Source organism: Triturus cristatus, chromosome 1_2 (genome assembly GCF_964204655.1).
Source record: "Triturus cristatus chromosome 1_2, aTriCri1.1, whole genome shotgun sequence".
In the NCBI taxonomy this organism is placed as follows: Eukaryota; Metazoa; Chordata; class Amphibia; order Caudata; family Salamandridae; genus Triturus; species Triturus cristatus.
Window position 1 is genome coordinate 201,145,024 of NC_140580.1, and position 27,096 is coordinate 201,172,119.

The window sequence follows — 27,096 nt, forward strand, 5'->3', positions numbered from 1 at the left end:
TCCATGCTCGTCTGTGATCCTTGTTCATTGATCAGATCATTTCCAGGTACCATTTCCCCCAGTCACTGTGAGAACCTGACAGTGGACAGTCTAGTTTCCTGCTGCAAGCCTGTCAAAAAACTCATCAAATATCCCTTTAGTCAGTAAGACTATTTGTAGTGTCCTAGGTAGACATATTTGTGCAATAAATATAACATCCTAAGTAAAGGCTGTTTAGCTAGAACAATCTACAATAAGAATGATAACACAATATGAAAAATGCTTATGGAAATATTTTATTTTTGAAAAAATATGTAAAAACTTCAGCTGTTCAAGTCTAGATTTCAACCAATGACCAGCACTTTAAATCAGTAGTCTTTTGAATTGTATAAGGAAGGCCCTAAGGTAAGTCTGCTAGAATGACAAAACTGTATCGTGAACATCTTTGTCAATGTATGAACTTCTAGCAGTGAGTGGACGGGGAGTGCTTTAACATGTTGCATTAGAGGAGGATAAAGTACCAATTGTAAATGCCTTAAAACGTACAGGTCCTTGTCAAAGTGGATTTCTATAAAACAACTAAGACAGAATTTTGAGCAGAGTAAACATGTGGGGATAGAAAGAGGGATAGACATAAAGTGCAGCACAACTTTCCAAAGAGATTTAAGCCATTATTTTTGGCGGGTGCTTTAGAGTGAAGCCTCCTCCAGTGAACCGCGGTGCATCTATGTTCTGGGGCAGAATGCAAGATGATCCTGTGTCATGCAAGGTCCGTTCTTTTTCCCTGAGAATAAAAGATCGTTAATATTGTAATTTAGCATCTATATAGAGTATATATTTGAATTACAAACAAAGCATGACACACATCATTTCTTTCTGTTACATGCAAGTTAAAAAGTAAACGTACTAAGTTTAAACATCCTAAAATGACTTAAACATGATATTCGAAAAAGTGTGTTACAAAATAGTTTATTTCACAGAGTAGAGCTACCTCCTGAAATGTCCTCAAACATGCTACAGAAATGTTGGAGGATTGACAGACTCATCATAGAATAACACCAGTCCTCATCAGGCTTTATTATTCAGATTCACAATTAAGGTACCCTAAAGAATCTTGGAAATATTAGGGACTATTCACAAACTGCATTTTGTAGTACTATTAGGAGCTGATTCACTCCAACCAACACCGTTTCAGTGTGGTAACCGACTGACCATAGGTCGGCGGTTCCGCACACCTCATTATGATGCAATTGCACCATCCCACATATCTTAGAAAGCTTGCGGGGCGGGCGGAAACTGCCCGCAGCACAAGCTCCTATTGAGAAATGGGAGTTTGTGTATATACCAGCACAGTGTGGCAGGCACCATGATAGGTGCCCCCCAGGGTCACAACTGGAGGGCCAGGGGGGGAGAGGGCCCTGCTAAGGGCCCCCAAAGACACTTTCCGATAGCAGTTCCATGTCGGAAAGGCCGACATGGTGCTGCTGTTGGAAAGTGCCATCATAATTCTGACGGCGGAAACCCCATCTGTTAGGGATTATGAGGCCCTTCCAACTGGCCAACGGGTTCCTTGAATTCGTCGAAACCGAGTCGGATTCATCAGCAGGTTTGCACTCCGACCGCCGTCACTGTAATAAGGCGGTCGGAGTTCAAACCTACGATGTCGGTCAGAGGCTTTCCAAGCAAGATCAATTCAGCCATTCAGCCCCTTAGTGGTAAATTCAACAGTTCTACTAACCCACTACAAAATTAAATTCAAAAAGTTTGGCGCAGAGTTTCTGCCTCAGCTTTTCTCTTCTGCCTCTGCTTTTCTGTGTGGTGATCTCCAGCCCGACTGATGAGTCTCTGTACATTTAAGTATACGCTTTAGTGGTAAATGTACTCCAGCTCAGATCTGAAGTAAGTCTAATGTCACACACAGCCAACCACTGGTACTGCAACACCCTGTTATAGAAAATAATGGAAGTAGGCGCTTAAAATAAAATACCATAGGTAATAATGCAAAAATAAATCAGGTAATAATGTTTAATTAAATTATTAAAAACAGCTAGCCATATAAATGAATTACATTTAAAACTAAAACATATCTAAAAATAAAAAAAGATTACTTTGTTTTTTTAAGACCTTTTTATGAATTCAAAAATAATGTAACATTAGTTGGTATTAAAGTATACTTTACTTAAATTAAAATTACTTGTAAATATTTCAAATATTTCGTTATACCATTTTAATCATTATTAATACATCATAAAATACATATATATATTTTAAGTGGGAATTTGATTTTTTATTAATGTTGTTTCAATTCAGTTTATTTTATTCAAAATAAGTACATTTTAAATTTAAATTAGGTTATTGATGATGTAATTTGTTATTCTAGATTTAAAATAAATGTAAAAATAATTAACATCAATAATTAACATGAAAATATCTACTATTTTTTCAAGTTAAATTAACGTTTTTACTTTTCCCTTTGGGTTTACAATATGGAGATCTCCACAACCACGATAAAGAATTTCCTATTGTACAATATAGAGAAATGTAAAAAGTTAATTCAACTTGAAAATAATTATTAAAAATATTTTGATAAATTTAAATGTCAATGAATTTGCTATATATTTTAAATGTATAAAAAAGTGAACAAATGTCACAGGATGATTAACGTAGTTTCAAACTAAATATTTAATAGGTTTAAGCATAATAAATTAAATGAAACAATTTTTTACCAATTTATAAACAAGAGAGATCCGACCTCAAGAAAAAAAACACACACACACACACACACATATATATATATATATATATTGCATTATTAACTAGCAAAAGGGATAAGTAGAATTGAATTAATTGTATATTTATTTTTAAAATAAAAAAAGTTTACTAAAATGTTTAAACTGAAAAAAAATGTTTCATCGTTTGATAATTTTTTAACGTTGAATTTTAAATGTGTTTATAGTTATGGTTATATAAAATATTGTATTTTAATTTAACGTTATTTGCAATGGGGTTCTATTTTAAGCATCTGCCTTCATTATATTTTAATGGGGTCTTTGCTGAATTAGTGGTTTGCAATGTATGGTGCTGGACTTACTGCTTCTCCTTTTTGGCTGTAGTAACTTACACTTGTAAATTTGGCTTCGCACCCCATGTCGGGGATGGAGACATTCAAGTCTATACTTTTGAGTAACTTTAAATTTGTAATTGGTGAATAGCCAAAAGTAGTAAAGTTACTCAAAAGTATAAGAGTAAACTTCAAGATGAACTTACAAAAACATCGATCTGCAAAAGTGCAAATTAGGTGTGTATTCTTCATTTAGTACGTGCCCACTTGCCCTTTCTCTGTTTTGGTTCAGGTTTTGTAGAAAAACACCCAAATGAATAATAGCAACATTTTGTTATTTTTCAGCCAACATATTTCATACTTAGACTCTTGCTCCTTGCGTTTCTGCGTAAGGTATTTCTTCTTGACGTTCTGCAGCTCATTGGCAAGTCTTTCGATTTCATACTTATATTCTTGATTCTGAGATTCATACATGTTCAGCTCTGAAGACAAGGCCTGACAAAGAAACAGGTATAATTGTTAAAATCGGACAGCTTATATGATTACATGATAATTTTTCACTCTTTTGAAACCTGCAATTTTTCACATTTCATGGTAGAAGACACAAGAAACTTTGAGACGTTTAAGACATGTTACCCCCAGTGGTCAGCAGTTGAGTTCAAGCATGTGTGAAATGAGTTCCTAAAATTGCCCCCACCTTACCCTTTATTCCGGTACCTATTACACTCCATCATTTTCAAGGAGGTCCTTGGACCCTGTCTCACTATGCAGAGGTCCTGCTCTCAGCTATCTTGTGCATGGGCCATATTCCAGGTCCTGCAATGTTATGTGTGCCCTTTGGTTTTAAACATATACAATTCTTTAACCTGCACTGATCATGACCCCCTTTAAAATCACAAAGATTTATCCTAATTCCTCCTCAGTAGGTCCCAGATGCCACAATGAGAATTCTACATTCAAGCATATGATGTGGGATTGCCCGGGTTATTTCTTTTCAGATCTGGGGTATCAAATACCTGTAGTTAGGCAACTGATTTAACACCCTTTTTATAAGGCCAAAGAAAGATGAGGTAAAGCCTCGATTTATTGACCTTGCACTACTGGTGGCTAAGAGAAAGTTGACGCTTCGATTGAAGGCCCTTAAATATTTCTTGTGCACAAGTGGAGGATTAATGTCTTTTGGACAGAAGCTGAAAGTTTTTCTTCGGCCAGAAAAGATAGCTGGGAACAATTTAAAAATCAAATTGCTCTCTAGTGGGATGAATTGGTCCTAGCCTTTACTGAACTTAGTTAGAACGATGACAAGCTAAATTGCTAAGTTATCCATGGTCATTGAATTGTAGTTCCAATTAGATAACCCAAGCACTCATACAGGTTATTCTTGGTGGTGCAATTTGTTATTATATAACTTACACTCTATATTATTGCCTTGCTTGTAAATTGCAATCAAAACCCGATTCCGATCTCGCACGGAAAGCCCTACGGCTGACTCGGTCCTGTAGAGCTTTCCAAACGACTCTTGCTCCTAGGCTCCGATCGCCCAAGTAAAATGCAAGTAAGCGCTGAAGTACTCTGGTCGCTCGGAACCCCACTGAAGTCAATGGGTGCCTGTTGTACATAGACATCCCCTGAGAAAAAAGTATGTCACGGAAAAGGGCGCCCCCTGTCGTGGGGATGCGTTGGTGCCCCCGCACTGTACATAAATGTGTAGGGGGACCCTTGGGTACCCCCTGTGACCAATTCATAGGGCTACGGGTGAAGGGGGCCCGCTATGGCCCCCGAAGTCCACTTCCCGAAGTTTTTTTGAGTCAGAGGCTTCGAGTCGAAAATCGGACCCATTGCGCTGCAGGAGTCGGCCATGTTGTAGTCGTCCGCAGGGTTTCGCTTACGGGTACGAGTTGCTCGGAGCGCGAGGCGATATTCACATCGTACTTGCTGGCTCGTATGGCGGGACGAGTCAGTCGGACATCGCACTTGTGACTCGGACTCGCTCCTGACGGATGCCGTCAGGAGCCCTTCCGAGCGAGATCAGAATCGGGCCATAAGAGTTAACATTCAGGTGTGGCTTGCTCAACTTGTTGGGATGGGTGCTTTAGCCTTTTATTATTTTTTCTTTAACTTGTTGCATTTTTAACGCAAGATGCTTTTATTGAATATGCTATATTCCCTGTGGCATTCAAATCGTAACTGTCGAGCAGAACAATGCATGTTTACTCTAATGCCTCAAGAGTAATGTATTTGACAAATGTGATATTCATTTTTATATGTTTACAAACGTAATACATTTTTAAAAAATAAAGAAAGCTGGATGGACCTTAAGTGTCTCCATTCTGCCTCTGCAATCAAACCTAAACTGCCCCCAAGTTTCCTACTCAGACTCTTCTCCATCCACAAATCGGCTTTAAAGCTACTGACTTGGTTTTGTTAGCTCCTATTGACCATGAGATATTGAGCTTTAATGTACTGTACCTTGCTGATATTCACCAAGGAATAATGCAGATTTCCTGGGCAAATAAAATTTTATTGTGAAAACGAAGACACTTTGGGGCATATATCGGCAGAACAGAATAAAGATTATAAAGATTTAGTGTAACATGGGTATACAATGTTGCTATTGTATTTCATCTGAGAGAACTTCTGCTTTCATTGACTTCAGAGAATGGTCTTGTTTAGGTTTGTAGTTAATTAACCCATACCTATATCTTGAAGCTGTCATTTTAATGCTGTTCTTTTTTCAAAATTATACCAAACTGCAGAGTTCTCAACTTTAGCATATCCCCTGTGCTAGACTGGATGTGGAGATTTTTTTTTTAAAGTGCTCCAACATGCCAGTAGGTGGCGCTGTAGGGCTCTACGGTGACTCTGCACTGCTCGGGAACTGACGGAGCAGATCCACGTATAAGCACCACCCCTGTGTGCTGATCTAAGTTTCATTCATCAGTTTCAATATTGTACCTCCAGATGCAAAGTGTTGAATAATGTATTGGAAATAGTATGCTGATCTCTAATTTTGTACTTTTGTAGATGTTAATTTGGGCCCTCCACAGAAGGTGGAAACGGGAGGGCAGTGAGGAATCTGTAGTCAAGGTATTCACCAAAAAGAGCATTATGAAAAGTAAGTAACTTGTTCCTCTGATGGGCACTTCTAGGTGCAGATACCTTACCTTTGAAATAGATTCCATAGCAGTACCCCAATGGCAGAAAGTCTGGGAAGTGGATTCAGATCAAAAAGTCCAGAAGAACTGAGCAGGCAGTGACCTTCCTACTGGGCCAGGCTGTCAAAGTAGTGGTGATCTTTGAACGTAAGTACCGATGCCTGTGTTGTAGCCTGGTGGGTATCAAGGATGGGCATCCCTTGTGCCAACGCCACTGTAGTGGCCATAGCCTTGGTGGAATAGGCTCTGAGACCTTCAGGAGGCTGTTTTTTTTGGCCAATATGTATCAGATACTTGAGACATAGGACCATCCGTCTTCACAGGGAGCTCTTTTGCACCACCTTACCTTTCTTTGCACCCGAAAACCAAATGAAGAGCTCCCCTCTGGTCTTTTTGCGATTGATTTAAACTTCACGCCCTCTTTGAATCACAGCGATGGAGCTTTTCCTCAGATGAGGCAAAGTAAATTAGGCAAAGCAAAGAACGCAGGCAAAATGATTAATTGCTTAATGTGGAACAGTGTCACAACTTTAGGAAGCAAGACTGCCCATGTCCTTAGCATCAACTTTTCCAGAAAGTAGTTGGTGTAGGGAGGTTGTAATGGGAACACTTGCAGTTCGCTCCTGTAGCACACTGAAGTGATGCCAATAGGGAAAACTGTTTTCACTTTTAAGAGCCTCAATGAGTATCTATACATAGGACGGAAGGCCATGCACATAATTAATGTCAAGACCACGTTAAGGTACTGAGGTATACCAAATTATTTGGTGGGAAACATGTGGGCCAAGCCTTTCATAAAATGCATCATAACAGCTGACCAAAACAAGGACTGTTGGTCCGGGGAACAAAGAAAGGCCGAAAGAGCCAATAAATAACCATTTGGTGTCTCCACTGCAAAACTTTGCTGGGCTAACAAAATAACAAATAAAAAACATCAGAAAGTTTGGCCTTCATGGGGGCGGTATTTCAGGCATCAAAGGCAACACATTTCTAACAGTGCCCTACATAGATGGACTTTGTGCTAGGGCTTCTGCCCACAAGGATGACATCAACCTCTTTGGTGTGCAAATCAAATGCAATCAGTTGCCATACTTCAATCTCCAATGCTTAGAGGTGCAGGTTGATCTCCACCAGGAATGAGTCTACTAACAAGTACCTTGGAGGAAACAGCACTGTATAAAATTGTTTTCACTGCACCTTTGTGACTGTGGAAAACAATTTGATCCAGGGCCTTCTACACTGATCGAAGACTCCCTGTGCCACATAGGGGTGGAGGAGCCACTCGTAATCTTGCAGTCAATGCCTGCTTAGTTTGTCTGCTCTGACATTCAAGGACCCCGCTAGGTGGTTGACTACCAGAAAAATGTACTGCTAGTCCAGCCACATCAAAAGATTAAGGGCCTCCTGTCACAGGATCAAGAAACCCACTCCCCCTTGCTTGTTACAGTACCACATGGCGGTAGTCTGTGATGATGTGCGCCAGCCTCCCCCTGATGGATGGCATGAAGGCTTTTAGGGCCAGATGGATTGCTCAAAGGTCCATCAGGTTCATGTGGAGCGAGCACTTCGCCGGAGATGAGAGGCCCCTGATCTCCCCTATTCTGCTACTTCCCCCAACACAACAGTGAAGCATCTCTCAAAACCAGGAATTCGGATAGGGGAAGCAAAGTGGCTTGTGACAGGTCAAGTTGGCATCCATGAACCACCAATATCACAAATTAATGTGGGGGGAGGTCTAAGGGAAAGTTTTAGCAAAAAATTGTAGACCAGCAGGTTGTGTTTCCCCTAAAGAACAATAATCACAACACTGAGACAACCTGGGTCTGGGGCTGAGTAAAGAAAGTACACAAATTGGCCAAGATAAACCCCATTCTAAATGTGACAGCTCTATAAGAGAGCACCTCCTTAAACAGGACCCATCAATCACTTAAGGTGGTTAATTGTTATTATCATCTGGGTCTGTGTACTCCAACCTGCTGGACCAGTTCATGAAACAGCGATCCGGTCACTAGCATAGAAGAAGCAACAAAGGAGGATTGTCACCTGATCCCTCACGGGTATTGTCTGGGATGAAATCCTACCCAAAGAGCAAAACGGGAGATCCTAAAATCAGCAGTAAAAATTATAATGGTGTGAATTTAAAAATGGCTAAGGGTGCTCAAAAGTTCTTTATTGGTAGAGGACCCTAAGAAGCAAAATGGCAATATGGCATAAATAATTTTGACATTATGCTATTGTCCATAGCAAGATCGGTCAACATGTTTCTGCCCGTAATTGATTCAAAGACCGCCCCGGGGTACCGACGGACAGAGCGGGGCCCCTTTCCCTGAGTTGAGACCAGGTTGAGGTGAGGGCAGCACCCACTTGATATGGGTATCCGGTTTTGATTGCTCCTGACCTGACCGGTGCGGTAGGAATAGTTCATTCACACACCCCTTTTTTTTTAATGCTTTGTTTACACGTTTTCACATTGAACCACAGCAGTAATTTAGGTCCTGACGAAAGCCCTGATACTATTTGATCTATTACGGGCAGAAACATGTTGACCGATCTTGCTATGGAGAATAGCATAATGTCAAAATTATTTATGCCATATTGCCATTTTGCTTCTTAATCTTGACAAGGGTCCTCTACCAATAAAGAACTTTTGAGCACCCTTAGCCATTTTTAAATTCACACCATTATAATTTTTACTGCTGATTTTAGGATCTCCCGTTTTGCTCTTTGGGTAGGATTTCATCCCAGACAATACCCGTGAGGGATCAGGTGACAATCCTCCTTTGTTGCTTCTTCTATGCTAGTGACCGGATCGCTGTTTCATGAACTGGTCCAGCAGGTTGGAGTACACAGACCCAGATGATAATAACAATTAACCACCTTAAGTGATTGATGGGTCCTGTTTAAGGAGGTGCTCTCTTATAGAGCTGTCACATTTAGAATGGGGTTTATCGTGGCCAATTTGTGTACTTTCTTTACTCAGCCCCAGACCCAGGTTGTCTCAGTGTTGTGATCCATGAACCACCACCTTAGATCCTGAGCCGGAGAGGTAGCTCTGATGCTGAGCCTACTGGGGTCTAAGGTTCAACTGCAGGGCCGAAATGTGCCACCTGGCATTTGGAGTGAGGAGGAGACCAAAGAGCCCCATAGTCATCCTTAATGAAAGTCAGGACTGATCCTGAAATATCAGAATCATATATTGAATGTCCCAGACTGGCCCAATGGTGGAAGGGCCTTGAACACCACAGTATTCAGGATTGGATGAATGGAATCCATTGCATGGGGTTTAGGCGGGACTTTGGCTCATTGATGTTAGGAGTGCGACTGACTGGAGAGAGCCTGCCATCACCAGCCAGTTGATTAGGTAAAGGAATATACCTGCTCCCAAACTCTAAAGATGGGCTGCAACCACCACTACCATATTTGTGAACATCAAACGGTCTGAGGTAGACTGAAGGGTGGGGTGGCAAATAGAAATTGTTCTTAGCCTGTCTTGAACCACAGGTAACGCCTCTGGGACTGCAGGACGTGTATATGGGAATATGCATCCTGCAAGTTCAATGACACCGTCCAGTCTCTTGGATCCAGCGCCTAGAGGATCTGAACCAGCGTGGGGATTTTGAATCTGTCCTTCCAAGGAAAGGTCTCTGTTCTTCATTGGAATTAGGAAGCAGTGTGAATGGAACCTTTCCCTTTTCCCTGACTCTGATATCCATTCAATGGCACACTTGGAAAGTAAAGATCAACCTCTTGCATCAGGATTCCACAATTCTTCTCTATAATTCACTCTGATGTGGAAGATAGGGTGTGCGATGCCTGCTGGTGCCATGTTCATGGCCTCAAAATGACTGGGCTGCTGGGCTGGCTGCTGTACAACCAGGGAGGAGGCTGGTGTTGCCTCTAAAGTAGCCCCTTGGAATAGCCTCTGAATTTTCAGAACTGGTGGGGAAATTGTTTTGCTAATGGAATAATCCTAAGGATCATTACCTCCGGTTACAGGCTCATGTAAAGCCCGGAGTACCGACGGAGAGGTGAGTGGCCCCGTAGTATGGTTCTAGTTGTGCAACCGCTTGAATGCAATTTGACATACACAAATGTATCAGACCACGGAGTCTTTGGATCCCTTTGGGGTTGAGAACAAGGTAACAGGGTCACCGAATATAACGCCGGATTTACCCTTGTTTTATGCTTGTTTTTCTAGATACATGTGCTGTATGAGTAGGCTGTTTAAAGTGACATATGTGACAGCCAATATCTTTGTTATACATGGCCCCTATACACAAACACTTTTAAGTGTTTGGTTTATATTGTTAGGTAATAGACACTTTATTAAGGTGGACATCAATATTTCAATGTATATTTATGCGGTTCTTTGCCTATTTGATAGACACACAATACAACCAGCTTGACTGAATGTGTTGTTACATTTTAATTGTGCATTTGCGGGTTCTTTTCCTTTGTATTCACACTACTCACCATATGAGGTTCAAATTAGGAAGAATGTTTTTCCAAGACCTTCATATAGGTTGTTCTAATTATGTATTAGGCTGCTGAATTGTAATATACAGAGCTGCTTCTTTTTAAAATATCCCGTTTTTGCATTTTGTTTGTTTTAAATTGTGTTTGCCCTTGCTTTTAGTCCACCTTTGTGCGCCCACATACCTGCACCTTAAATTGGGCCCCTCACCGCGCTTTTTGCGGACCAGCTTCATCTTTCCTTGCTCCTTCGTGTTTGGCGCCGGTCGCCATCTTGGGGGGGGCGAGTAGCGAGTGTGCCACTTGTTTGAGCGCTCTAGCGCTCACTAGGACCACAGGTGAGCCCTACTTAAGGTGAGCTTGGTAGTAGCTCGTCCTTGGAGAAGGCAATTGCACGCACGCGCGCTAGGCTGCTGAATTGTAATATACAGAGCTGCTTCTTTTTAAAATATCCCGTTTTTGCATTTTGTTTGTTTTAAATTGTGTTTGCCCTTGCTTTTAGTCCACCTTTGTGCGCCCACATACCTGCACCTTAAATTGGGCCCCTCACCGCGCTTTTTGCGGACCAGCTTCATCTTTCCTTGCTCCTTCGTGTTTGGCGCCAGTCGCCATCTTGGGGGGGGCGAGTAGCGAGTGTGCCACTTGTTTGAGCGCTCTAGCCCTCACTAGGACCACAGGTGAGCCCTACTTAAGGTGAGCTTGGTAGTAGCTCGTCCTTGGAGAAGGCAATAGCACTAGGCTGCTGAATTGTAATATACAGAGCTGCTTCTTTTTAAAATATCCCGTTTTTGCATTTTGTTTGTTTTAAATTGTGTTTGCCCTTGCTTTTAGTCCACCTTTGTGCGCCCACATACCTGCACCTTAAATTGGGCCCCTCACCGCACTTTTTGCGGACCAGCTTCATCTTTCCTTGCTCCTTCGTGTTTGGCGCCGGTCGCCATCTTGGGGGGGGCGAGTAGCGAGTGTGCCACTTGTTTGAGCGCTCTAGCGCTCACTAGGACCACAGGTGAGCCCTACTTAATGCTCGCCTTCTGCGCGCAGCGGTAGCGCCGGACTCGCGCCGGAGTCAAGCCAGAGTCCTGCCCGTCTGCGCCCGTCAGCGTCCCGGAGGCGATCGGAGCGGCGGGTAGGATTCTTTACACCAGGGATGTGTCCCCCTGGGACTCCAGTGCTGCATTATTCCCCTGGGGAACTGCATTCCTTCGACACCCTGGTCACAGGTTGTCGCACTCTCTTTCCCGGACGCCATCGCGGGAAACTCTGCTGCCCTGGCTGTGGCTGGCGCCCTAACCGCGCTCAGTTATCACGCCCCAACAATAACATCCTCAATGTGGGTTATCGCTGCATGCTTTTAAACACCAGGTCGGCGTGTAAACATGCGCAAGACATATTTGAGCTCCTAGATACAGTGAAGCCACTATGTCTTATGCTCACTGAGACATGGTGGGGTGAATTTTCCAATCCAGATGTCGCCATGGCAATCCCGCCTGATTATAACATCTTCAGGAAGGATAGAGCCGAGGGGAGGGGCGGTGGAGTGGCATTGGTGGTCAAGAAAGGCACGCCCTGTGCGATTTTGCCAGGGAAGGACATCCGAGGCTCGGAGACTCTCGCTTTCTCTATCACTCTGTCTCCACATCAATCTGTTAAGGGTTTACTTGTGTATAGACCACCTGGTTCACCCGGTACGTTTTTTGAAGATCTGGACTCCGTGTTGTTGGGGCTGGCCCTGAAAGCGGAACACTGCATCGTGGCAGGGGATTTTAACTTTCGGTTGGATGATCCGTCTGACCCTGCTGCCATTAAACTTTCTGAGGCTATGGCCCCGCTGGGACTGATCCCTCATTTGCAGGAGCCTACGCACGAGAAGGGGCACACTCTTGACCAGGTGTTCTCGTCTTCCCCTCTTGAGATGATTGAGATTACACCAGTACTATGGTCTGACCACTCGCTTGCCAAATTTACGATCAAAGGCATAGTCAAATCGGTGGCTGCCTTGGCACTGCAACAGGGTCGTGCCCATAGGGAATATCATCGTGTGACCCCAGAGATGCTGGCCCAGGCTGCTGTGGATTGCCCATGCTCCCTCTCTGGAGATCTGGATAGGGACTTGGAGACCCTGCAAGCTTGGCTTCTAGACAGGCTGAATGACCTTGCCCCGGAACTGACACCCCGTCTGACACCGAAACGGGTCTCTGCGCCTTGGTTTACCGCTGCACTGTCGGCTACGCGGCAGCAGTGTAAGGTGGCCGAGAGAGCGTGGCGGGCTCATTATGATACTGCAGCCAAGCTGACCTATAAAACGGTGGTCAAGGCCTATCACCGGGACATCCGCCTGGAAAAAAAAGCATATCTAGCCAGGAGAATAGATGCGGCTCCTAACTCCTGCAAGGAGATTTTCTCCATTGTGAGAGAATTTATTTCCCCACGGTCTAACATCCTGGACGAAAAACCGTCTGGTACCTGGGCTTCGGACCTTGCTGACTTTTTTACGAGCAAGATCCAACGCATACAGGATTCTTTTCCATCACCTGGGCATTTTCTCCCCGCGGGCAGGGCCTGGTGTGACGCTGAGTGTGTTTCCTCCGCTCTCTGCCCCTGACTCTTTAGCGCAAATAGGCAATCTTAAATCGGGTTCGCCCCTCGACCCTTGCCCTGCTAAATTTTTAGCGAAAGTTGCGGAGGTGATTAATCCACTGGCAAACCCGCTGTTAAATCTTTCGCTGAGTCAGGGAGTGGTCCCGTACGCCTGGAAGCAGGCAATGGTGATTCCATTGCTCAAAAAGCCAGGCCTAGATCCGAAGGCCCCGGTCAATTATAGGCCTATCTCTTTGCTGCCGGCTCTCACGAAGATTTTGGAAAAGCACGTTCAGGTTGTGCTTTCCAATTTTCTTGAGACCAATGAGATTTTGCACTCCACCCAGTCAGGTTTTCGTTCCCATCTCAGTACAGAGACTGCGCTCCTTGAGGTCTCAGAAACCATTAAAGGGGTTCTGGACTCTGGGGGCAAAGCCATGCTGGTGTTGTTGGACCTGTTGGCGGCGTTCGACACCGTCCCCCATGATGGCCTTCTCGCAAGACTCTCTGAGATAGGTCTGCGGGGGACGGTGTTCGGCTGGTTTTCCTCCTTTCTAGCCGGACGCCGGCAAACGGTTTGGGCCTCGTCAGATTCCGCCGTGATGCCGCCTCTGGGAGTCGGGGTCCCACAGGGCTCTATTTTGAGCCCGACCCTATTTAACATCTTCATGACCCCGTTGGCGGCATTGGTGGAGTCGTATGGGGCCCGGATCGTATCCTATGCCGACGACACCCAGCTCCTCTTCTCATGTATGAGAGGTGGAGACTTTAATGGGGAGAGCATTCGAGATTGCCTTGGGGCTGTTTTTCAATGGTTCCAACGGAACAGCCTCAAGTGCAATTCCGACAAATCGGAGGTTCTCTTCTTTGGGTGCGACACAGAGCCAGACTGGCAGGCCTGGTGGCCGATTAATATGTTTCCCCCGTCTTGCTCCTCCCAAGTAGCCAGGAACTTGGGGGTCAAGATGGATAAGGGGTTAACATTGAAATCCCAGATCCTGGGGGTGTCGGGCATCTGCTTCGGCATCCTTAGGATGCTGCGGAGATTCCTTCCCCTGCTGTCGGAGGAGCATAGGAAGCTGACAGTGCAGGCTTTGATCGGGTCCAGGTTGGATTATTCGAACATTCTTTACCTGGGGCTGCCGGAGTATTTGCTGCAGCGGCTCCAAGTGGTGCAGAACGCTGCTGCGAGAGCTATCTTCGGATTAAATAGACGGGCCAGTGTATCGGGCCTGTTGAAAATTTTGCATTGGCTCCCGATCCGGAAACGGATTGTTTTTAAGGCTTTGACTCTGGCCTACAAAGCTCTCCACGCGGTGGGAGCAAAGTACCTTCAAAAGAGACTGGTCTTCTATCATCCGACCCGGTCTTTGAGGTCGGAATCCCTGTTTTTGGCGGTTGTTCCGCGTGTGAAGAGAGCTCGTCTGGGAGGCCGCTCTTTTGGACTACTGGCGCCACAGTTGTGGAACTCTCTGCCACTCACTCTGCGGGGAGCTACCAGCCTACTAGCGTTTAGGAAAGGCCTTAAAACCTGGCTGTTCACCCAGTAGCCTGTCTTTTTCTTGCATGTATTTGTCTGGCATTCGGTCTTTTTTTCTTCTTCTAACGTTGTTATGTTATTATGTTGCAGCACTCCTTCTCCTAAAGCGCCGGGACACTCTTTTTGAGTAGCCGTGCGCTATACAAAAGAATAAATAACATAACATAACATAACATTATGTGGTGTGACTGTCTTTGAATTGCTCAAGTGCCAAATCTATGAAGTACATGGACCTTTCAAAGGAATACCAATTGAAATGCTTGGATGTTGCCAGAAAAACTGGTTAACTCTATCCAGGCATAGTTTCTGAGAATGACATGTGCCAATAGCTCTGCCAATGCAGTCAGTAGTTTCCAGGCTGACCTGGAGCACGTACTTTGCTGCATCCTGGCCACCCTGTATCCCTGGGCCAGCAAGGCTCTGAAATCCTTTGTGGCTGCCGCCAAGACATTACTAGCCATGACCCATAATATATGTGTGTACTTAACCAATAAGCAAAACACACTGAAGTATCTAACAGCCGGGCTCGCTGATGAAAACATGAATTTGCTAAAAGCATCACTCTGTGTCAACCCTCTACGCAGGCGATTGGTCAGAAAAGAATTTGGACTAACCCCACAAGCTCAGGCCTGAATGATAAGGCTTTTCAGTTTAGGGTGTTAAGTTACAAAGTCATTGTCGCAGTGAAGGATAAAAGGACGCCCTTGCACGCCACTGCTTCATTACATCTGGATTTGGTGGCTATGTTAGGTGAAGGGAAACCCTCCACCTGCCAACAGGACAGCAATAGAAGCACTCTTTTAGTGGAAGCGCACATATTTTGCTGAATTAAAATCCATACTCGTGATCACCAACAACTGAGCGGAGCCACAGTCCCTCTCTGTTTAGTAATCCAGAAAGCTCTGTTGATCACATAAGGCACAGCGACACATAGAGGGTAGTTCGATAGCAGGGTAATTTCAGCTTTGGACTTTGGAAGTTTTCTTCAGTCTGCTTTCACTGCTCACTGGCATGGGAGCATTGCTTGCTTGCTCGTTTGAACAGGATTAGTTTTAGAAAAGGAATTAAGCTGTATTCTAACTTCTGCTGCCATCCTGGAATCCTCCTGTGTGCTGAGTCTTCTACAGAACTGCCCTTTAAATTAGCATTCTAATTATATTATTATTTTCATTTTCTCAATCACATAACCATACTGGTTTTGCATTTTTTTTCTCAAAGCACTTAGAAGTGATCACACAAGGAAAGGAAGCATTGTTATTTCCCAGAAGAGAATCCATGGATATTAGCACTGGGTTAAACACATGATTGTAGTCTAAAATACTTCTGTTCAAAGGACTGCCTCACTGCTCTGTAAAGAAGCTGTAATACAGCATGTATGAAAAGAGACATGGTATTTACGGAGTGAGTTTGACTTTAACGAAGTAGAAAAAAAGACACATGACAACCACAATGAACTCTTACACGTATGTTGGGAGACGGGAATTCCTGTGTGTTATAGTGAATGTTCAAACACGTTTTGTATATTGCAGAGAATTTCCATAAAACACGGTACTTTGGTATGAGTCCGTCATATAAACATATCTTCGAGCATATATACGATATTAAAAAGAACCACATTATGCAAGTTTCAAAAGCACTCCATGGTAAAAAGACAGACTTCTGTAAAGTATAGTTTGCAGTCATGTAATATATCTCTATTATATTTAAAAAAGAACGGATGATGTCATTTCTGATAAGAAAATTCTGTCATATTTTGATTATTCTTCCTACTCCTAAAACTGCATACAGCCTCAAGTCATTTGTGGTTACGTCACATACTCGTCAGTCATGTCGTGACTACCAAGGTCACCGAAAAAACACAAAAATAATAACGTTTTTCAGAGTGGGCATGACCTACATACCCCCTGGGGTTGACCAGTGAGTGAACATAGTCAGATACAAGGTGGGGGGTTGCTCCTGTGAAGGATTCTACCTCACAATGGGAAAAATATGGCTGGAAAAAGTCCACTGGGACCGACCTCACGGCTGAATCCAGGTTGAGTTCAAGAAGGCCAGGTACCTCTATGCCAATGTACGAGTCAAAAACAAATGTTCAAGTACAAAAGCTCCAAGCAGGACAAAGGCAAAGGTTAGGGTGACTCACAAGTTGGTTGCTCGTCTCCGTCATTTGCTTGATGTGAGGACCCAGGGTTTTACATTTTCTAGTGGAACTAATCTGCATGCTGTACCCACAAAAGACCAGTAGTTGGATCTGTACGAAGAGGCCATCAGTCAGAACCAGACATCTGGTATAAAAGCTTTAAGCTCTAACGTCCTGAGATAGGTGATTGTACATAGCCGGCAACAAACTGCTAGGTTTCCTCAGGAGACATTTTATTTTGGAACTTGAATGGCTTGAGCAGGTCACATAAAACATTGGTGCTGTGCAAGGATGCCACAAGGCTAGATATATTTACCTTGACACCTTACTGAATCTAGCTTGGATGTTTTCAAAACTCTTGAGTGGGCTAAAGACCCCAGGCCTTGCTGTGCCCATGGCTGGAAGGAGGATGACCAGTCTGAAAGTCAGTTTAGGGCCTGGATTAACAATTCAGATTCCCTATATCAAATAAAAAATCAGGCCATCGCAGTTTTCCATTCATCAAAGTTTCATCAGGCCTCCATTATCCACTTGATATAAGATTTGTTGGGCTATCGCTTAAAACGTATTGTTACAAAATTGCATAAATACTTCTCAGTGGTCCTCCTTTTCATTTAGGGTACCTATTTATCCTCAAGATTTTCTACAGACCATGTTCTCACAGTGAGCAACATGATGTCAATCATGGGAGGTTTTAACATTTTGGGTGTCATCACTGACACTGCATATTGCATTAAAACTGATTTTGCACTAAGCATGATCATCTGTTTTTTCTCAGCTCAGCAGTCTGCAGCTGAGGACAAACCACCAATACTTCTCTGAGTCAGACAGCAGCACAGGGAGTCGGGGGGATAGATGACTCTGTAACAAACATGACAGATATCCCCTCCGCCTTATTACAAGTACATTATATCATATGGTTCAGATTATCAGTCATGTTTGTGACAGAGTAACCTGGCTGCCAAACTCTAGATAAGGTCCTGTTAGACCTGTTAAGCTTAGAGTGATCTTCCGACAAAACATGTTGCCTTACCTCTCCATTTTGGCTGATCTCATTTTTGTTGGCCTTAGGACTCTATGCATTTTACCACTGATAAACAGTGCTAAGGTGTGTGTGCTCTCTCCGTTAAATATGGTAACATTGTCTTACACCTAATTGGCACATTTACTTTACATGTAAGTCCCTAGTAAAGTGGTATTACATGGACCCGTGGCTTGTAAATTAAATGCTACTAGTGGGCATGCAGCACTGATTGTACCACTCACCTAAGGAACCCTATTAAACATTTCTAAGGCCTGCCTTTGCAGTCTGTGTTTGCAGTTTAAACTGCAAATTAAACCTTTTGCCAGGCCTAAATCTTCCTTTTTAATACATATAAGTCAGCCCTAGGGTAGGCCCAAAACAGCCCACAGGGTAGGGTGCAGTGTATTTAAAAAGCTGGACATGTACTTTTAACCTTTACATATCCTGGCAGTGAAAAACTCTTACATTTGTTTTTCACTACTGCAAGGCGTGCCTCTCTTATAGGATAACATTGGGTTTACTTGTTACATCTGATGAGTGATAACTTTTAATTGGGAGCAGGTAGGAATATCAAGTTTGGCGTCTAAAGAATTGTAATTTGAAACACTCTTTAATGGAAAAGTCATATTTTAAGTCACAATTCTGAAAATGCCACTTTTAGAAAGGTGGCATTTTTTTGTCCCAACCATTTTCATGACTAGGTATACCTGGCAGTTGGTCTTGGGTTGCATGACTATGTGTAGCTGGCAGTTGATATTTGTGCATTGTTCACAGACAGTGAGACAAAGGAGCATAGTGTTGGCAGGATGGGCCATCTCTGACTTGATGAGGGGGAGGAGCTGTCACCTACCACACTTGCACATCACAAAGGCTCTGCCTCTGCACACTCACAAAGAGTTTGACACTAGTCTTCTGTAACCTCAGGAAAGCTGGGGCCAGGGCAGGGAGGCAGGAAATTTCAAACACCTCTGGGATGGAAACCTCCATAACATTCTACTAATTCAAAGTAGACACCAGGTATAAATATTGGACCCTCAGACCCAACCAATACACCTCTAGACTTGTGGAAGACTCAAAAGGACTCAAAAGGACTGCTGTACTGCTCTGCAGGTGGTACTGCTACTATGCTACCCTGCTACTTGAGTGAAGGGACTGGACCTGCATCTTGAACACTAGGACCACAAGAGTGACTCCAAAGGCTAGCTGGCTAGCGTCCTGATCAGAGAATCAGGGACAGAAAAGTCTCCAACCACCTCCAACCAAGCACCTTGGACCAGTCCTGGACCTGTGGGCACAACAGATGCAGCACAATGCATCTCCCAGCGGCTTCGCTTTGGAACCACTGCTACATGACACATCCATGATGCAGGACTTTCCAACTCAGCCTGCAGCCTCCTCGGAACTGCTGCTGTGCGATGCATGCTCTCTTCAGGCCTTCGCATTGCAAGTGTTAATATTGATGTAAATGTATGTAATGATACATGTCTGCATAAAAACGAAATCAAATCACTTTTGTCGAAATAACCTGAGATGACCTCTCCATCAACCCTGAGTCAGAAATACGTGGTCAGGCAGGCCCTGCGACCTAAGCCTGAGGCAACTAATTGACAAGAACACAGGTGGGGAGGCATGTAATCAGCAGAACAAATGCACAAACAGGAAAAACCCAGATTAGTCCCACAGATAGGCAGCGACTCCACAACTGTCCGACCAGATTGGCCCCATGAAAACGCACAAGGCTGGAGGGGTGTGAGGTCCCAAAACATCATAAAGTTAGATGCTACATAAAGTTAGGAACACTCAGCCAATCAGGACACAACACACACTGCACATGTAATATTCACCAGCTCCCCATGTCGGACATCTGGACGTGTTACCCACTGGCCCTCATCGTGTCCACGCACGGTCGAGACCCACCTGCATTTGTCATCAAGTGGGAGTAATTTATGGCTCCGTGACAGCCCCACATACCTCTTCCTAAAATAGGATCTATGAATTGTTTTATGTTGCTCTAAGAAATGTTTACAATGGTGCTCAAAACAATTGTACTTTGAGTCAGTCCTCTGAGACAGTCTTGTATGCTGTACACCCAGCTGCAGTGTTTAATTGAACCAACTGTTCCTGTTTTGCCAAATGCCTCTTGTCTTTGTTTTTTTCAAGGTAAATTCATATTCAAGGAACACAAGCCCCTCATTGACGGCTTCCACAATGACGACACAGGATTCCACATTGCAACCCCACAGCTTCTAAGGAACTGCCGGTGCATGATGCATCTTCGACACAGGACTTCGCATTGCAAGCTCCCTGTTGACAGCATCCTCGACGATTAAACAGATCTCCTCCTCACAGCCCTGCAGCTTCACTGAACTGCCGCTGCATGATGCATCCTCGACGTGGGATTTTGCAACACTACACAAATCAGGATTTAAGGTACTTTTGGTAAGCAGACCAAACTGTGTCCCTATATCCGGCTCCTGCTCCACCGCAGTCAGACTGAACTTGTGACTTTGTCTTGGTCTGGCACGACCAGATAACCATAGTTGGCGCTTGGTGCTTATATGCACTACTTTTACTTAAAACTTTAAAATTGGATATCTCTGGTTCTACTGATTGGACTTTTGTTGCTTTGGTGTCAAGGAATTTAATATATTTTGCTCTATTTTTCTAAATTGGTGTGGGATTATTTTTGTGTAGTGGGTTAACTTTATTACTATTTGAAATGCTGCATAAATACATTACACAATGTCTCTAAGTTAAGCCTGACTGCTTTTTGTCAAGCTACCAGAGGGTTAAGCACAGGTTAATTTGGGGTTTGCTTGTGACTTCACCTTGACAGAAATTTTGGTTGCTGTCTTAGAAGGGTTTCCTCCCCCTCAACCTGTAACACAATTTCCAACTGGTCCTTAGTGACTCGTAGGGGTTTATGGGTAGTAACTATGATGACAAAGCCTAATGAAAAAAAAGAAATTCTCAGAGTTGGCTGTGAAAGGACAAAAACACAACCCCTGAGGCTTTGACTGAGTTTTCTCCAAGAGGGAGTAAGATAGGTTCAGAAAGGGAGGAATGTGTATATTCTTTAGAAGCCTATCTTTGTTCCCTATGCTCTATATGACAAGAGGATGACAACAGTTTATACTTCTTCAATTTGATGGAGACTTAAATTTAGATTTGGCAGAAGCCATAAACATCTTCATAACCTGTTCTCTGATGGCCTTTGACTGCATTAAGGAACAATGATCATATTCAGCCACATTGTGAATCTTCCCTATGTGGGAAAAACATTTTAAACAGGATTCTGTCACTGTCATGTGTCAACCAAATTTGTTGAAATGCTCGGAGAGTGAAGTCTTATGCAAAGAAAATGTTTCGAAATCAGAAACATTGCCAATAATTTCTGCAGCTTTTCACCCTGCAGATCATTGAAAAAATTGGCCTGAAGTCATAGACAACCGTGATGCACTATATCTAATCTGTGATGTTACCAACCAGATGGTCTCACAGATACATGGGTAAAGTAGAACTGAGCTAGAGATGGTGCCGCTAATACACTGGATCTAATCATGCATTTCATGGCTTACACAGGAACCAGCAAGAAGGACTATGCATTAACATTAATTCATAGTTAGAATTCATAGTTTTTGAAGCAATTTTTCAGTCTTGCCACAGATGGTGGGGTACCAATGAAGTTGAGAATGAAAGAGAGCAAGGACATTGGTGTATTATTATTGCTGGAACCTGAAACCAAACATGTTTACACTGCATCTAACCAAGTCATGTCCTACCAAAAAACATGTATCAGACAAATCCTGTAGAGTAATGAGAAAATACCACCTGTATTAATGCATACCATGATGTGAAATAACATCTCACAGACTGCTAAGTTTTGTTGTGGTACGTACAGTGAGCCAAATGATGTTAAAGTGTAGAGTGTATTCATTAAAGTACTGAGAGCCACCTACAAGCTTCCTCTTCTCAGCTAATACACACCCTTCTGCAACTTTGACCCTGATCTCACAATGCCAAGTTACAGAAGCACATGAGAGGAGGAAACTTGCACGACAGCAGAGACTATGCTACACATTGCCACCTATCAACAAATGTGCAAAAAGGAGACAGTCAGAATTGTGTATTGTTATGCAAAGTGCACGAACACGCTAGGTAGAGCAGCACTTGATGAAAAGGTTAAAAAAAATTCAGACGGCAGAGCCTCAGCAAGATCTGGTTCACAGCAGGTTATGACCATCAGTGGACTTCCCTGTAAACTCCCACTCAGCATTAATCTGTGCCTTCAGAGCATTTGCCACACTGGTGGATGCACTGAAGGCATAGAAATCCATGCTGGGCAGGCAGGAATAGCCAGACGTGGCTTTCTGCTAGGTGAGAGGAGACAAGAGCCTCTGTGAACCCCGAGGAACTGGCGAGTCAAGCTCCAAGCTTTAAATGAAGCACCTAGTATATAAGATTGAAAAATGCATTTAAATTTCCACAAGCAGCAGATTAATAATTGACTAGTGGCAAATTAAACTGGCAGAAAGTGTGTGCAATACTGAAGTATTGATCGAACTTTGCTTTTAAAGAATTGAACTGCTTCACCCAAGCTAAGGCACACGAAGCCTCCACAGAAGTTGGATTGTTTCAAAGCTTCCAATGACCTCTGTCAACATGCCATCAGAATTTACTGGCTTACTTCCCAAACATCATTATTTTTGACATTTTTGATGTTCAAGTGGTTCTTTTAAAAAACACTAGACAATGCAGGAGGTGATGATCAGCAGAAGTTTGATCAGACATACCTTCTTACATTCAATAAAAAATGTTTTTGAACCATGCTTTTGGGGGAAGCAGACTATTTACCCTCACAACTTTGCTTAAGTCAACTGTGTAATGGCCAATGTTCCCTCAAATTTTTTTCCTCTGTGTGCGGCAGTGTTGGGTATCTGTGCACTGCAGCAAATGCTATGTGCGCCAAGAACCGGACCGTGCATTTGGGTGCAGTGACAAATATCAGTGCAAACATCACTCCAAACATTTGCTTAAAAAATGAAAAATACGGTGCATTCCACACATACAACGCTATATGGTGGCTCTTAAGGCAGGTTTGCAATTTACATACACACACCATGACATGAATTGGTTACACAGGCAAGTACACTTTGGCTTTAGAAAAGCACAGAACTCCAACAGTGGTACCAATATAAGATTTCACTAAAGATTCTCAACTACAGCTCTGTTCATAGGGCGGGGAAATGTCGGGTAAAGTGAAATATGAAGTAATTTGAGTGGTGGATATGTTATTCAGTTATTTGGATAGAGAAGGGTAGGTGGCGGGATAGAAGAGGAAAAGAGGTTTGTATTTATATAGCGCCTGTTACCCCTGATGTGGTTTTGAAGCGCTTTTTTGGCGAGTAGCACGCTACTCTGGAACCCATAAGGATTAGTGTTGAATTAGTATGGTAAAACATGAAATTAATTTGAGTGGTGGATATGTTAGTCAGTTATTTGGATTGAGAAGGGTTGGGGAGGGGTGGAAAAGGGAAAAAAGGTTTGCATTTATATAGCGCTTGTAACCCTGATGGAGTGTTTTATTGGCGAGTAGCACGCTACTCTGGAACCCATAAAGGATTAGTGGTGAGTTAGTATAGTGGAATATAGAATTTGAGAACTGAACATGTTAGTCTGTTATTTTGATTGAACAGGATGGTGGAGGGATAGAAGAGTGAAGGATTTCTTTTATTTTTTTAGGTCATAGCAGTAGAAGGAGGCTTTTTGATGAGTAGAAAGGGTTTTTGGAGTGGAAGAGTCAGAGGGAAGAGTTTAGAGAGGTGTGTTTTGGGGGATCGGTATAGTAAAAAAGAGGTGTCAGATGATGCAAGGAGGGGTGGAGTAGGAGAGAGTCTAGAAAGGGTTATTTTGGGGATCATAGTAGTGGTATGGGGTTTGGGATAAATGAGAGAGTGGATGTAGAGGATATATTGATAGATGTAAAGGGTGAGAGATAGGGTAGTGCATTGGAAAGAGTAGTAGAAAGTAGTTTGAGATGAGTCAGAAAGTTGGGCTAGCAGATATATTGTGAGAAGTATAGGCAGAGAAATAGGGTAGTGCATTGGAAATGCCAGATTAGAAGAAAGTGATAAATATATAGATCCATAAGTAGATTGAAAGTATATAGATGCATAAAGGAGGTAAATATATGGAGATTAAAGATAGTGATAGAGGTACAGGATGAGAAATAGGGTAGTGCATTGGATATGCTTTTTCAGGAGAAAAGTAACAGACACACAGATCCAAGTACATGGAGGTACATAGATGCACAATGGAAGCAAGTAGATGTCGACCAAAGATGATTTTTTTTTGTTTTGTTTTTAAATCAACATAATTATTCTACATGTTTATACAAAGCAATGCACGAAGATAGGTACATATCTATAGTGAAAATAAATGCTTAAATACAGAGGGATATGCTGTAATTTTCTGTTTGCGTATGGTGCTTATGTGGGGAAGAGCCATTTCTTGAGTAGATTTCTGAAGATAAGGTGGTTGTCGTGGATCTTATGTTGGGGGGTAAAGAATTCCATAGTTTGGCTGCTTGAACAGAGAAGGATGTGCCACCTATGTTTTTTTTCTTGTATATATTTTTTGATCTACTTTTTTTCCCTCTCTACTGCAATCACAATCCCCCCACCCGTGCATCATGCCGGCCGCTGCTGGGTCATGGAAGATGAGGGCTCAAGTAATGCCTCTGTCCGCCTCCTCCTGCATGTCATCCACGAACGAGAGGATGACAGCTTCTGTAGAGTGGGCCAAAAGAAAGGCTGCTTGGCAGAGGTCAAGCCTGTTTATGGGCTATTGCAGTGTTCAGGTTAGCAATGGTCCCCAGTTTGTGTAGAAACACTCTATTCAAAACATCCTTTCTGAGAGTTTGGAAGTATTGACGGTTCAGTTTGGGTGAAAAATAGAAAAAAAGGCGGGCCACTTGTCTCCAACAGTGACCTCTCTCTAGGTGGGATGAGGAAAGGTCAAACTTGCAGTCCACATTCTGATGTAGCTCAATGGTAAGATTTTGTGATGAGCATCTGTGGTTTCTATGCTGAATTACTGAATACTGAGTTTCACAATCGATTCAGATTTATCAGGAATACATGCTTGTAAAGTCTTTGGGCTTGTTAAGCATTAGGGGCGGAAATGATAGTGGACTGCTGCACTTTTCTGGCTGCACCGGCACAACTTTAGTAAACATCTGTGGACTCCTCAGTCAGCAGGAATGTAATACTAAATAGGCCTGTGTTTCAGTTGGTTTAAAATGTCATTGTTTATTTAGGAGGTTTCGGTGTGTTTAACGTTCCTCTTTTCCTTAGGGGTACAAAGAAGCTATTTTATAATGTGTAAGCTATAAATCTTTTGTTTTATCAAAGTGCGCGCCTTTTAACTGAAATAAAGTAACGGGTGACTATTTATTCCAAATAAACATGCGGTTCTAATATATATCACTGAAGCATAGATATAAAGCACAGAGAAATTCTGCTTAAGTAACCCACTTCTAAGTGGTAATGTATTCTCCAGTGATATAATTGGCAGATAGTGTATGAATTTCAAGTCACACACCAACAACACAAATAGCTGCATAAGTATACAGTTCACAGAACCAATAAAGCAATATGTGTTTCTTTCTTACAAATATAGATGATTGAATGAATCTTAGGTGACTGCAACTGAACAAGATAGGGGTCGTCATGCGTGGCTCACAGATTAATCTAATAAACCTCAATTTGAACGTTACCGGTGGTGTGGCCAAAATCACAACCAAGAAAAAGAAGATGCACAGAGCTCTATTGAAGGGCTCACCTTAATGGTCATCGGTGCCTCTTAATGGGGTGATCTTCGCTGTAGTAAACTACAGAGATCCTCAGATACCCAGAGAGCCAAGACAGGAAGGCACAGACCTGTGAAGCGCATATCGAAACCCGGCAGCACGAAGTTCGGCACCAATGAATGAGGTGAGCAGGAGCAAAAAGATGACTACTCTCTCTTCTTGCAAGAACTAAGAGTGTGAGTTAGGGTAGAGTAGTAACCAGATCATTGGTAGGTGCTGTCTTTGGTGTGGAGTAGGTAATCGGAAAGAAGGACCCATGTGCATAGACACACTATTACAAGTGAAGATGAAATCTCTGGCCGTCTTGAAGAGGCACTCTGGTTGAAAATGTGCATGAAATCCCACCATGCCTGCCTTCCTTTTGTTGTCATCTGGCATGCCTAACACACACAAAAGCAAAGCTTCCAACGGGCAACAAAAAGGCAAGGTGGTGCAAAAGGAAAAACGTGCACCAGGATCTCCTACACCCTGGCAAGAAGAAGCCGCCTAAGAGGCTACAAGCCCCTTTCCACCAGGGAAAGTCTTCCAGTGCAGCTTTAGCTCGAGGAGTGCCGGTGGAACACATCTGTATGGCAGCCACAGGGACCTCCCTCCACACCTTTGCCAAACACTAGTTTGGATTCTGAGATTAGGTGGGATGGCTACTTCACCCGCTCAATCCTACTGGACTTTATTTTTGTAATTTGCTTCAGACCCACCTGCCAGGTTATTGCTTGGCAATCTATTTAAAGCCGAGGAATCTGCAGACAGAAATATCCATAAGAATAAAAAATCTACTTAACTTTTGTAATAATCTTTTACATACCTGCAGATTCTTCAATGAATTCCACCCTCCCACCCACTTTTCCGAAGAAATGCATAAAAAAATGGCAGTTTAGTTTACAGCACTGCACCCGTTTCCTTGTAGACATTATTTCTGTCTCAATTTTGAAAGACGCACTTAAAAACCGATTAGAACTGAGGCGAGGGTGGGCTCCAGTAGAATCCCTATGACTCCACTTCTGGTGTTGAGACAGAGTGAGTGCCTCCTACTGGTGAAGTCAGATGTTTCCAGAATCAGCATTGGCGCCTCGGAGATTCAAAGGAGAGCAATCTGCAGGTAGAAAGGGTATCCACCAGAAAAATCATTGCCGAAGGTAAGTGACTGTGTTTCATTCTGTGACAGCTATATTTAATATGCATGATGCCAGGTCCTCTTTGGTGTATCTGTTGTCAAGGAAAACGACTGCCTGCATATTCCTGACGTAGCCCACAGATTAGTCCTTTTTAGAGACAGC

General features: G+C 43.2%; 1 protein-coding gene across 1 annotated transcript in view; it reads right to left on the minus strand.

Annotated features, from left to right (window-relative positions):
* Positions 1-254: 254 nt before the first annotated feature.
* The window catches only part of CFAP58 (cilia and flagella associated protein 58), a 617,117-nt gene continuing 590,275 nt past the window's right edge, over positions 255-27,096 (minus strand). Inside the window, exons 17-18 of the mRNA XM_085603453.1 lie at positions 3,402-3,535; positions 255-763 (exon numbers count right to left, since the gene is read on the minus strand). Of these exons, the coding sequence (XP_085459579.1) occupies positions 643-763; positions 3,402-3,535 (255 nt within the window). The 3' untranslated portion in view covers positions 255-642. The remainder of the gene's footprint in view (positions 764-3,401; positions 3,536-27,096) is intronic.